This window comes from Syngnathoides biaculeatus, chromosome 5 (assembly GCF_019802595.1).
Source record: "Syngnathoides biaculeatus isolate LvHL_M chromosome 5, ASM1980259v1, whole genome shotgun sequence".
Classification (NCBI taxonomy): domain Eukaryota; kingdom Metazoa; phylum Chordata; class Actinopteri; order Syngnathiformes; family Syngnathidae; genus Syngnathoides; species Syngnathoides biaculeatus.
This window is the reverse complement of record NC_084644.1, coordinates 4,619,107-4,632,342: the sequence shown is the minus strand read 5'-3', so window position 1 is coordinate 4,632,342 and position 13,236 is coordinate 4,619,107. Positions and strand designations below refer to the sequence as shown.

Genomic DNA, 13,236 nt, shown 5'->3' with positions numbered 1-13,236 from the left:
AAAATACATGAAAATAAAAAACGATGTAATTAAATCATACAATTGACGTGCATTGCTCTCAAAAGTTAGGCAAAATATCCACCTAAATAAACTTTTGTAAACTAGCCATTGTAAAAGATTGTAAATACAAATGTATTGTTCTTTAAAAAAGTAATCATAAAATGTACTGTATTGGATGAAAAAATAATAATAATTTGAAGACCCAAAGAATCTGCACAGTTCAGTAACTCTCCTAAATAAACCAGACTGGACGTACAGTGAATGCGCACATGAAATGCACAGCCTCAAAATAACACATATTCATTTAGCGTCATCCATCCTGAATAATAATCATTTATTTAAAAAAAAAATCAAGACATATATAAATATAAAATAAATACAAGTCTTGGCTGCAGATGTTCTGAGAACTTTTAAATGTGCGTTGTTCCATGTTTTCCTTTTTTAATTCATAACACTACAAACATTACATTCAGTTTGGGAAAAACGAAATGTTAACGTGGGTGACATTTCTCACACATTACCGGACAGCATGATCTCATTTTATTCAAATTTGTAGTTTAGCATGATAAATGTCACCTGGAACTCAACGGGAAACATGACTATTTTTTTTTTTTTGGGTTGTCGAGACCACACACCTACAGTGAGAGAAATGAATCCGGTCCGTTTAATCATCCGCTTTTCAAAAGGGACGATCACACCGCTTGCACGAAAGAGTTTGTGTACTCATTAGAACTGCGTGGATTTATGCATAAATTGGCCAAAAATACCATCTTGCTGTATCATCAGAGTAGGCCACGAAAACGGTTTTCCGGAACAAATAATGCAAATGTAAATGTCACGGAGCAAGGGTGAAAAACGCGAACCTTTACGTCTAATTATTGGTGTTGCTTCCTCTGGTTGTCATAATTACATATTTCCTGTAGTTGCAGTTCAGACCTAAACAATAGCAAGGAAAAATTTTGGACCGTTCCATATTTCAAAATATTTTCCTTGAAGCAATATTCTTGATGTGTCTGGTGTGAAACACCTTCTTAGCGTCATAGCTATTTTCTTCCGTTGATGGCATTGTGTTTTATGTAAACTTATCTTTTACATCTTTGCAATAAAGAATAAAGAAAAGAGAATTGCAGTTAGTAAACCAAGTCCGAAACCTCGTAGTTCTGATTGATTCCGGCCTGACTTTCGACAATCATATCAATTCAATCGCAAAATCTGCCTTCTGACCATCTGAAGAACGTATCGAGAGTGAGGAAAAGCTCATCCATGATTTTATCTCAAATAGACTTGACTATTGTAATGGTCTTCTGACTGGACTCCCCCCAAAAAAATGCAGCTTGCAGTCTGACCAAAACAAAGCAAGTCAGAGCATAGAACTCCAATCCTAAAGTCCTTGCACTGGCTTCCAGTCATCTTTGAAATCGATTTTAAAGGTCTGCTACTGGTCTACAAATCACAAAATGATTTAGGTCCCGAATACATGAAACAAATGCGTACGGAATACAAACTGACTGACTCGGGAACGCAGAGTCTAAAGCAAACATGGCGAAGCAGCATTTAGCTATTATGCTGCACACAAATGGAAGAAGTTGCCAACAAAGGTGAGGTCAGCACCAAGTGGCAATCTTTTGAAATCCAGGTTGAAAACTCTTCTTTTTAGAATATATCCACGTTTTTATCATATTACTTGCACTCTATGCAGTTTTGATAGTCTTTTTTTTTTAAATATTTTGTTTGTCATTTTTACTGTTTTTATCCCGTTTTACATGTTTTATCTCTTTGTTTTGAAATGCCTTTAATCATGTAAAGCACATTGAATTCCCTCGTGTATGAAATGTGAATGAAATTTCTGTTAAATTGCAATTGCTGATTGTTGAATTCATTTTTCTGTCAAAGATAACAATGTGTCCAGGCCCCGATAGAGCAAAGCAGTCCCAAAGCACGACGCCTCTTGCGCCCGACTATACAGACGGGGAACGGTTGACCTTTTCATGGTGGTCCAAACAACTCAAATCGCTTACGCCCATGCTACCCCGAGAAAGCCCGATCTCATCAGATCTCAGAAGCTAAACGGGTCTGGTTCTGGTTAGTACTTGGATGGGAGACCGCCTGGGAATACCGGGTGCTGTAAGCTTCTCTCCCTGGCTGAAATGCAGAGGGGTTGCGTCAGGAAGGGCATCCGACGTAAAAACCGCGCCTAACAAATATGCGTTCATCTGAGAGATGAAGATGCCGTGGCGACCCCTAACGGGACAAGCCGCAACAAGAAGAGAAATAAACTCATATCTCATATGTCACTGCGCATACATTTGACAACTGTTCATTGTAAAGGAACTAAGTATAAATACTTGATTACTCTTGCACTTTAGGTACCAAATATGGTTCTCTGCGTGCTTTGTTGAATGAATCAAAGGGTTGGCGTACGAAACAAAACTCAGAGGCGGACTGCCGAGCGACGCGTCGCGGTAAATATGAGTCACTCTACCGTAGTGGACGTATGTGGCCTGTGGAGTTCTGAGGAACCACAGGTGACACGACTGACGCTGGATGCTTCACTGGTAAACTGTCGCTGTACGACCACAAAAGCCTTTTTAAAAAAATTTTCACAGTAACTACAACTCGGTGTTGAGAGTTGCGGTGCGGATGAAGGGAACCAGCGGCAGTGTTTGTGACTGACACTTCTTCGTAATTTGAAGAGGAAATGTGGGGCCGAGCCTGTGTCAAGGTTTCACTCGGCTCAAGTGCTGCTAGTACGGGTGACGTTCGCCGCTATGTGTCACAGCAGTGGGCACTGCGACCAGTCATTTGCTGTGACGTCAAAGGAAACCCACCGCAAACACACGTACGGGGTCCATTTTTGGTTAAAAAAAAAAATAATAATAAAAATACAGCATTCCCTCATTTTAGCATTATTATCATTATTGTTTACACTTATCTGATTTACTTAGCGATCATGTCACGTCACCCAAAATGTCAGTAAATTTTAAAACTGTTAATTTTCGATGAAATATGACTACCGTAATTTACGGCCTATAAGCCGAGACTTTTTTTTCATACGCTTTCAACCCTGCGGCTTATGCAGTGATGCGGCTAATTTGTGCATTTTTTTTCCCTCACGGCTCCAAGGGGCACTCAAGCGGAAAAGGTAAGAGTGAGACCGGTGGAATATATGTGTCGAGGAAGTGACTTTTACCGGTATGTTTTTTTTGAACCGGCCCTGTTAGCGCTACAATAATGTTAGCGCTGTGCTAGCGTGTTGCTGCTGTCTCGGTGATTTTTACCGGTATGTTTTTTTTAACCGGCGCTGTTAGCACCGCGCTTGCGTTAGCACTGCACTAGCGTTAGCACCCTGCTAGCGTGTTGCTGCTCTGTTACTGCTGCGTCTTAGGTATGTTTTTTTTTTTTGTAACCAGCCCTGTTAGTGCTCTGCTACCGTGTTGTTGCTATGTTAAGCTAAGCTAAGGTATTAAAACTTAAACTCTTTCTATGTACCATCTTTGTATATATGTTGTATTTCAACGTGGGTTTCAATGTGGGCAATGTTTTTACACTTATGTATGTACCAAATGGTATTTCCTTGACAAATATGCTCGGTGAGGCTTAGAATAAGGTGCGCTCTGTAGGCCGGAAATTACGGTAAATTCCCATGAGAACCTAGTACTTTGCCATTGTATTAGTTTCCCGTTTATCATAACATCATAGTTTGCTGATCTATTTTTAATCTGCCGCTGGCTATCATGCATGATTGTCTACGGGCCGGAAAAATAAATAAAATTCCCCCCTATGAGAAGCGCTAAACGCACTCGTGTTCTTTTGCCGAACATTGAACTGGAGTTTAACTTCTTAAAGAAGTTAGGGTGGCGACTGGAGTATTGGAAGGCAAGCTTGAGGAATATTTTGTGACTTCTAAAATTAGGATCAACGTGATTTGTCACTTTGCGGTATATTTATGACATTAAACAACCTCACAGCGATTTCCCGTCATCTCATTTTTTTGTTTCCAGCTGTTTGCGGAGTTCGAGACGAAGACGTGAATCGACGGGATTGTCCCAATTGGGCGAAGTGCGGCTCTTCAATCTCCTGCGCTGCTCAACTGCATCAAGTTTCCTGAATGTGGTGCGTCAGATACAGAAGAAAATGTGCAGGTGCAAATCAATGAAACCCAGAACATATTTTATGGGTCATTCACAATTTTATTACACAATCAATTAGCTTGGTGTTTTTGTTTTCATTTTTTTTTCTTTACAGTCTCTGATTGCTTGCAGGTATACATTTACACAACAGAAAACAATTTTCGTCAATTTAGAATATCCGCGTCTTCTTGGTGGTCATGGGGGGGGGGGTCGAGGGGGTGGCATTTCTCGATTTTGTTACACAGCCAATGTCGTACATTTTCGCACAAGCCAATGATAGTCACGGTAATCAACCCTTTGCGTGGAATTGATTGGTCAGCGTCGGCGACTGGGGGCAAAGTGAGGCAAAGCGGGATGCGGCGCTCGCCTGCCGCCAGCAGGGGCGCTTTTGAGTCGGTCTGAGCTAGTTTGGGGTCGAAAGAAGCGCGACAGCAGTAACGAAAAGTTGAGCTCTACCCACAAAGACGTCAACGGCGCGGCACTGCTCAAGGGAACGTCGGCTGATTTGATCCCAGCTCGAGCGCGTACGGAGCGATTTGGTGAGATTGTGCTTAGCGCCTCGCTGTTGCCGGCAGCCGACTGCAGTTCGCATTTACCTTCGACGCGTCATTGTTGAACTACGCAAGCCGCGGAACCGACATCGTGACCCTCGAACCGAGTGATTATTACATCCAGTATAAATAAAAAATACAATATAATTACATCCAAAACACAGTATCGTAAAAGGCAATAACGCAGCAATCAAAATCTCAATGACGCTTTAAAGAGTTCACAGGGTGAGAATCGAACAGAGGACACGTATAAATGTGATCGGGGGGGGGGGGGGGGGTAACTACGGTATTACATACCTTACTTACTACGTCTGCTAAATGCTGGTAGGGAACCCTCAGTGGTGGCTTTTGCGGTCAAACTCAAAAACAGGCAAGCTTATTCTCGTCTACGCTTTCAGTAGTATCATTAAACTGTGGACATTCACTAACGTTAGCTGTACAAATTATACAAAGGCCGTAACGCAACCCGTCTCGTCAAACACACCGTTACACCTCCATCGCGCGTACATTTTTTTGGGGAAAAATTTTGCAATACAGTGTCTCCAAAATGGCGGCATATCGGCACCTCCTGCCACGTGACCCCCTTCGAGTGGCTTCGTAAAATGACACGCACAGCTAACAAGAGCTAAAAAGTATCAAAGCGTCAATAGAGTGCTAATATTTCATGTTAAGATGTCAAGACGAGTAGCTTAATGACATACGACCACTACTTAGATCTACGTGTGCTGTGTTTTTTTTTTTTTTTTTTTTTAATTTTCATTTTCTTTTTTTACGATTGTATACACACACACTGACACAATATACCGCACTCAGTATTATACACCCTCGGGTTTTGATCTCCTCTGCCTCGACACTCACCTGACGCGAATTGGGCGGGCTGCTACAAAGGGATGGCGAGAGCGCCGACGCGACGCCGCGCCTCCGAACGTCGCCGCTCCGGGGGGGAAAAAAAACAAACCAAAAAAAAACAACTAACTCGGGGGAACGGAGTCTCGACATTTACCTCAAATACATTCAGAAAGAAGTTACTGTGTCACCTTGTGCTGGTTTTTTACAACAGTCCGTTTTCAATCAGCCATGTAAGGAAAATGCTTCTCCTTCTCGTTTACAGCACAATGCACGACGACGATGTATTAGCCGTTAACGTCAATGCGTCATAAAAAAAAAAAAAAAAAAGTCTACGATGACGTCTGATATTAGGAGGAGACACTTGCGCCTGGAATTAATCCTCATCCTCATCATCATCCCCTCCACAATTTAAATAAGAATCTTCTGGTTGGATTGACACGAGAAAGTGGGAAAAGATTGAATTAAAAAAAAATTAGTCACACTCTTCCACTTTCCAAGGATATCTAATATTTATACGTCTACCGTATGGCTTTATGTTCATTTGGGGTGTGACGAGATACGCTCACGTTCACAATTTGGTCTTGAATGAACCTGACGTGCATGTTTTGGGAAAGCGTGAGGAAGATGCAGTAGCCAGAGGTCTAAAAACGATAACCAGGGTCTCTGAGAATGTTGAGAAAAGTATGTAAAACTTCAAAAAAAATTGTCACGAAAAATGAAATCAGATATTTCAAATAGTAACATCTCTAGCAAAACTGCTTAAAGATAGACACGCGGAGTTACGAATCGTTTTGTCCGTCCGCTAATATTTACAGTGTCCGTTTGGACTTTTTAAGAAGCGACGGGAAACAGCACAAATAGTGACAAGCGGACGCGTTCATTAAATCTATAATTCTCTTCTACAAATACTGACGTCGCAAGCACAACTAAACTTAATTAGGGTCGAATTTAATCAAAGCACGTGTTGAGGCCTGAAAGAAGGAAGAGTTTTTAAAATAATATCGATATGACCTCGTTGGAACTTCTGGAGATGAACGATGAAGAAAAATTTAGCTTCGTTGGTCATTCGTGGCGCTAAATAAGGACGAACAGGCTGCCTGTCACACTCATCGACACGGGTTCAATATATCTACGCGAGACGATATGAATATTATGGGAGGGGGAAAAAAACAATATCATAAAGCGTTACGCACAATTCCGTTTCTGGTGTGTCAGTAGGTCAAGTCATGCCACTCCGACGATTGCTTCACTGGGATTATTTTCTACAGTATGCGGCAGGAGCTAATCCAATGGAGATTACAGCAGGTGTGGAGTGTCATATTTCACTATTCACATTTTGGTCACGACGACTGATGCACTTGGTCATTTACAAATAAGGTATGGACGAAAGACCGAGCCGATCCGCTTAATGCAGGGGTGTCAAACTCATTTTTGTCTCGGCCCGCGTTATGATTTCCCTCCGAGGGCCGTTAAAATGTCGAATCGGCAAATCATATTGTTACCGTTACGCAGCAAATTAGGGGATAACTGGTTTGGAAATCACAAGACGAGGGTAAAAGTTTCTTCGACTATTGTTTATGTTACGTTAGAAAATGTGTTAGGTAACAGTAAAGTGCAATATTTCAACGTTATTGATTATCATGATGACGGATGAGCATGGAATTTGGGTACAAATTTGGGCAAAAATCACAGAAGTTGACGGACATGATTTGCTTTCGCGGGGCCGCATAAAATGATGCGGCGGACCACGTCAGGGCCCCTGGCCCCTGAGTTTGACACCTGTGAGTTAATGAACGCGACGTCAATGCCAATCCTCGGTCGGCGCGCCTCCGTCGTCGATGACAGGACGAGAGCAGCGGCCGACTTGCTACCGGCTCAGTTCATCTGCTCGAAGAATTTGTACGTGGGGTTCTCGTAGCCGTGGTTTTGCATTTTGGTCAGCTGTCGTTCTTCCGGGGTCAGCATCGGGTCCACCTGGTGGGGACAAACACCGGCTCAGTTTTCGCGTGCAAGCCACGCTGGAATCGCTCACAAATGTCATCAGATCGGGTTATAATTCCATATGGTCAGTCCAGTCAAAAAAAAAATATTGTCACCAGAAAAACGAGACGGAAAACTCAGAGAATGAAAGAAAACGTGGTATTACAGAAAGTACTCGTAATGTTATAAGAAAGAATGCTGGAATGTAATGTTGCGAGAACGATCTCAGAATGCTGCAGTAAAAAGTTCGTAAGGTTATGAAAGAAACTAATACTCAGCAAACAGAGGAGAAATATTTGAGGACATCAGAAATATTTTTGCGGCGGCATCGAGCGGCTCCGCCGGGGCCCCACCTCGACGATGCCGTGGCTGATGGTGCCGTAGGGCTTCCTGCGCACCAGCAGGAGACTGATGACCATCACCATGGCGATGGCCACGGCCACCACCAGTAAGCCCACCATGGCCCCGCGGTTGAACGTCTCCAAGGCGTCGGGTTGCTGCGGAAGGAAAGACCGCGCAAGGTCACCGCCGTCTTCTCGGAAAATTTGGCCGACGCCGCGTCGCTCTTACTAGTTCATCCCTCTCGATCTCGTCAGGCTTGTAGACGACCTGCTTGAGCTCGACGGAGGTGTTGATCTGACGGGGAACAGAACGCGCCGGAACATTTCCACAATTATTAGCCTTCACTTCCGACAATACTCTCAAGTGGGCATATTATGAAATTGGAGGGGTCAGAAAAGTCGTTTAATACGCCAACAAAGATTTAAGTTAGCTCTGCCCACGCCACGGTTGCCGCGGTAAAACAAAATGTATACACGTCGGAATTCATGAGATAGAACAGACTTTGAACCAGATGAAATGTGAACCAGAGTGTCACGAGTACTGTCGCTCATAAGTGTGCAGTAATTTGTGTATTTTGACAGACGAAGATCAGAAATAAAGCGATCAAGGCACCTGAGCATTGTCATAAATCATGAACAAAAAATGCAAAGTATGTCTCCTTTAAATATTATCTTACAATATCTTAGACCAAAAAAAGAGAACAAAATCTTACCTTTTCCTCATATTCATAAGTAGGAGGCCTCTCAGATGTGGCGTAGTCATATTCATCTCCTGCGAACACGAAACCGTCATCACGTTGGACAAACAACACCGAACTTCATCCGCTAACTGTTCCAATAAAAAGCCAATTTTGCCATTTTTCTAGAACCGTGTCATTTGTTGTCCTGCGTCCAAAACGCTCTGCTCGGGAAAAAAATTATGTAGGGTAGAAAGATATGAGACAGTTGATAAAACATCCTCCCTTTACCTAACTTCCATCTGTAAGATAAATAGATGGATAGTTAACTAGCTAGAGAGTTAGCTAGCTAGCTAGAGAGTTAGCTAGCCAGATCGCGAGACAGACGGATAGAGAGATAGATAGATAGATAGATAGATAGATAGATAGATAGATAGATAGATAGATAGAGACGGAATCCTTGCTCACCTTTCTTATTCGACTGCGGGTCTGTAGCGACAAGGAGAAAAAGAGGACGTTAACAGTAAAAACAGCCTACGGGGCTTGAGTGAACACCCCGCAGATACAATACTCACCAAGGCGGGGGGGATAGGGCCTCTTCTGGAATTCTGCGTCCTCGTCTTCCTCGTCGTCCTTCTCTTCCTCGCTCTCAGCCGGCAGAAGCTCCTCGGTGGTGTGCGTCTCGGAGAAGGACGTGGTCATGAGCTCGCTGATGTCGCCCCGCTCGGCTCGCACCAGCTCTTCTGCAAGGAACGCAGAACCCACCCCCCAAAATAAAACAAAACGTGGGTGAATCTGGTCTTTAACGGGATCTCAAAGGTTTCTCCTGAACCCCAAAAGAACGTTCGATCTTACGGATGTCATCGTGGAGCTCCTCAACCAAGATGGGATCCTTGTAGAGCAGCGCCAGACTCTGGTTCATCCTCTCCTCGATCACATGCAGATGTGTGTACACCTGAAAAAATCCATTTGCAAGTCAACCATGGATTCTTTTTGAGAACGGAGGTTCCATTGTAGGAAAGTAAAATCTACCTTTGATGCCAGCTTCAAGAAGTCGAATAGATCTCTTATTTCGATTTTTCTTGAAGTGACATCAAAAGCCCGTATAGAATTTGGAGTAATCAGCATGAAATTTCAAAGCGTTCACGCACCTGGAATTTCATCTGCTCAGCCTTCTGCGGATCGACGGCCACAATGTGCTGGTAGTGCCTGAGGGTGTGTCTGCGATCTTTCTGCTCGGCGGCCATGTATCGCTTCAGAGCCTGCAGCACCCGCTCGGGCTGCGAGGATCGACGGGAGTTTTATCAGCGCGGCCGTTTCGCGACGGCGCGTTTTCTATGCTTTCTCACGTCTGACCTGCGGCTCGTCAGACTGGACGGCGGTCAGGTAGTTCTCCAGGGCCAGCCGGCGGTTGTTGTTGAGGATGGACTCCACCCTGGCCAGATGAGTCTCCACCAGCCGCTGCCTCTCGCCCGCCACTTGTTCCTCAAGGGTCTGCAGCACGGACTGGAAGTGCTACGGCCAAAGGACGACGGCATAAAGTGACGGCCACGCCAGCAGCTCCTCCATGACACCACGGCACGTATTCGGTCTTACCTCATTTATGGCTTGCTGCTCTGACTTTGGCAGATCCTTGGACTTGTTGTCTGCCTCGGCCCACTCCTTCATGATCTGAGAAATGGAAAGATTTCCCGTCAGAAAGCAGATTCATTCCTTTTTCACCCCCGCGATTCAAACTACATTATAAATGCATACATCTACTCAAGGTCCTACCCTACTTCCTTTCAATATTCCGTGACGAGCTCCTCACGACTCAGAGCCTGAAAATGGGCCTTTTTGTTTTTGTTGACTGGCACGGTATACACGTTCCGATAATCGGGCCCAATTTCAGCCCGATTCCCCCTTTCGCAATCAAAAAATAATAATTATTAACTAATATAACCACTGGAATTCTACCATTTGCAAATGGTGAGTAGCTATTTATAGTCTCTCCTGTGAGTTACCGGATAATTGTCTTTAACATCAGCGGCCATTGTAGTTTGAGTCTTGATTTAGTGGTTCACAAACCAACAAACGCTATCCAGTGGGCAATGCCAGTCCTGAGAATTTCGGATTCCAGTCTCGACGCCAGCCTGACAGAATCTGTCGAGTTTGGATGTTCTCGCCGAGCTTTAGTGCCTCTTCTCAGGAGACTCCAGTTTGCCGACACTTTCCATAAAAATGTGCATGTTAGGCTCATTGAAGACTCTTATTCATAGGTGACTGGCAGTAGTCAAAATTTGTCAAAATGCGTCCCGCGATTGGCTGCTGACCGGTCCAGGCTCCGGCTGAGCCATTCAGGTCAGGTTCACAGGGAGATGGCATCCATTCCAGGAGACTCTGGAATGCACCCTGGACTGGTCAGTCACAGTACCACGGTGATCGTCATCTTAGCGACCCACAGTCACATTATTTTTAATTATCTGCTCCTCGAAAAGCAGATAAAACTGCTCAGGGTGAGTGTTTGTGTGAAAAAATTGGAGAGTTTTGAATCATAAAGTCACAAGTGTCGCGTCACCTGCTAGCTATACGTGAAGAATTCGCCTGCTCTTCGTCTCCGGCCTGTAAAATTCACCTCGTTGATGCGGTTCATCCGCTGCTCCTCCAGGTCCGTTTTGGCTCGCAGGAAGTTGGCGTGCTCCGTGTCGTCGGCTGGCTTCTCGAAGTAAACGTCCACGCCATCTGTGGGTCGCGCGCTTGTCACTGCAACGGGGGCGGCAGGAAAGAAGAGGTTGTTGCTTTCACTTGAAGGTAAGACAAAAACAAATATCGCGCATCTGCAAACTATTCACAGCGCCTCGGTCTTTTCCACATTTTGAAGTGGCTAATAAGGCCGTAGCATGATAAAATAACTCTATAACCCCACAGCTATTGAAATGATTAAAATGTGAGTTATCATGAGGGGATGGTTACAAGTACCGGTTTCGTCTTTCATGGGAGGTGGCGAAGTTGTGGTTTTGTAGCTTTTCTCGTAGTAGGACGAGTCCAGGTAGTCGGACGTCTGGTAGGGACCGGAGTCGATGGGGTACTCGTACTTGTCTGGGTTTCTCACTGCTACGGGCTCCTCATCGTCCTCGTCTTCCATCGGCTCCTCGTCCACGTCGTCCTCGTCTTCCTCTTCCTCCCCCTCCTCCTCGTCCTCCTCCTCATCATCCTCCACCACCTCGTCCTCGTCGTCTTCCGTGTCCGTGTCGTACATGTCGGTGTCGGGGGAGGGGCTCGGGGTGGGTGCTCTCACTTTGGCGCTATGGAAATAAAATGCGCCGATCACAGATCTAAACGACACTACACCGAATGTCTTAGTGGCGTCTTACGCAGAATTGAGAATTCCGCTGTTCTGTGAGGTCTGATGGGCAGCCAGGACTTCTTTTTCCCCGAGTTCCAACTTGCTTCCGGAGCCGCTTCGACCCGGGCAGCACACGTATTCCACGCCGCGGAATTTTTTCCCGCAAGGCAAAAGCAGCCCGTAGCTGTGAAACTCCAGATTGTCTGCAGTGCACGCCTTGAGGAGAAGAATGCACAAGTCGTCCTTAACGGCGCACCGAGACATATCGAAGGATTTCGCGCGTGTAACTGTAGCCCGCATCTTCCGTTGATCTCACCTCCTTGGCAACGTTGTGCCAGTACACGTAACTCTCGCAGGCGTCCATCTTCTCCTGGTGGAGGAAGCGGCATCGGTCTGGAACCAGCAGGGCCTCGCTCACGTACTCGACTTCTGCGCCAAAACGGAAACACACAAAGGGGTGTAGGGCCGGTCCAGGTCTGGGTCCGTGGGCGTCGAATGTGAGGTACAAGCGTACTGTTGATCAGGCCTAATTTGAGCTTCTTTTCTCTATTTCTCTCTCGCTTAAAGTCGGTAAAATCATGAAGTTGGCTAACAACAACAGGCCCAGTGTTGAGGGGGCACTCCCCCCCCCAGCACCACCACTGGATCTGGCACCAAAGAATCCTCACGGTGGGGTTTCTCTTGAACTCGACGACTCGACGAACCTAAACCATCTCAAGATTCTCTCGAAGGGATTGTGATTCTAATCTATTGACTGAACGCCGTCTACCTTACTCACGAGTGTTTTATTCCATATTTATCCTTTATTTTTCATATCCTTCCGCCATCGACAAAGGACCATTCACGGCATCACGGTGTCCACTCGCTTCACTGACTCATTCTTTGGCAGATTGCTCAAATTTTTGGCCATTTACTGACAACACAGAGAGTACAAAGAGTCTATTTGAAAGAAATGCCTCTTCTTCTCCACTCCTCCTTTCCTGATATATTTATTTTTACAATGCTGGACGCACTGAATTGTTATCTCCATGTTACAAAAGAGATGTGACTCCCTCACATTAAATGCTTCTTTTCGCATGTCTTTTAATAGTTGTTTCCCGTTAGCGAGAAATTGCAGTTAGGGGTGAAACTTGCTTCAAGGGGAAATCCGGTGGTTTGCATTAACAATGTATCAAATAGGTCATGTAATATGTACCCCATTTTGACAATGTAATGTTAAAGTGTTTTGAGAAGATTTTTATCGGCGATTACGAGTTTTCATGGGCGCTGCCATTTTTGCGAGTCACGTGACCTATCTGCGCGGATGTGACGTGCCACAGCAAAGACTTGATTAGTTGGGACACCATTTATGCCCAGCGCTGATTTTGTCGGATTTATCCTCAC

At 44.9% G+C, this 13,236-nt stretch overlaps 2 protein-coding genes and 1 pseudogene across 6 annotated transcripts in view; 2 read left to right on the top strand and 1 right to left on the bottom strand.

The window, feature by feature from the left end:
* The window catches only part of st14 (ST14 transmembrane serine protease matriptase), an 80,342-nt gene that overhangs the window by 12,996 nt on the left and 54,110 nt on the right, over positions 1 to 13,236 (top strand). For all 4 annotated transcript variants that reach the window (XM_061819440.1, XM_061819438.1, XM_061819437.1 and 1 more), the window contains exons 2-3: positions 4,002 to 4,142; positions 11,176 to 11,318. The gene's annotated coding sequence lies outside the window, so the exon portion shown is untranslated. The remainder of the gene's footprint in view (positions 1 to 4,001; positions 4,143 to 11,175; positions 11,319 to 13,236) is intronic.
* On the top strand, positions 2,013 to 2,131 carry LOC133501555 (5S ribosomal RNA; annotated as a pseudogene).
* aplp1 (amyloid beta (A4) precursor-like protein 1) overlaps positions 5,412 to 13,236 on the bottom strand; it is a 38,266-nt gene continuing 30,441 nt past the window's right edge. For both annotated transcript variants that reach the window (XM_061819449.1, XM_061819450.1), the window contains 14 exons: positions 12,170 to 12,282; positions 11,882 to 12,069; positions 11,487 to 11,812; positions 11,143 to 11,270; positions 10,125 to 10,199; positions 9,885 to 10,043; positions 9,680 to 9,808; positions 9,384 to 9,483; positions 9,104 to 9,271; positions 8,997 to 9,017; positions 8,565 to 8,623; positions 8,081 to 8,146; positions 7,864 to 8,007; positions 5,412 to 7,504 (listed from right to left, as the gene is read on the bottom strand). In XM_061819449.1, the coding sequence (XP_061675433.1) occupies positions 7,406 to 7,504; positions 7,864 to 8,007; positions 8,081 to 8,146; positions 8,565 to 8,623; positions 8,997 to 9,017; positions 9,104 to 9,271; positions 9,384 to 9,483; positions 9,680 to 9,808; positions 9,885 to 10,043; positions 10,125 to 10,199; positions 11,143 to 11,270; positions 11,487 to 11,812; positions 11,882 to 12,069; positions 12,170 to 12,282 (1,775 nt within the window). In that variant the 3' untranslated portion in view covers positions 5,412 to 7,405. The remainder of the gene's footprint in view (positions 7,505 to 7,863; positions 8,008 to 8,080; positions 8,147 to 8,564; positions 8,624 to 8,996; positions 9,018 to 9,103; positions 9,272 to 9,383; positions 9,484 to 9,679; positions 9,809 to 9,884; positions 10,044 to 10,124; positions 10,200 to 11,142; positions 11,271 to 11,486; positions 11,813 to 11,881; positions 12,070 to 12,169; positions 12,283 to 13,236) is intronic.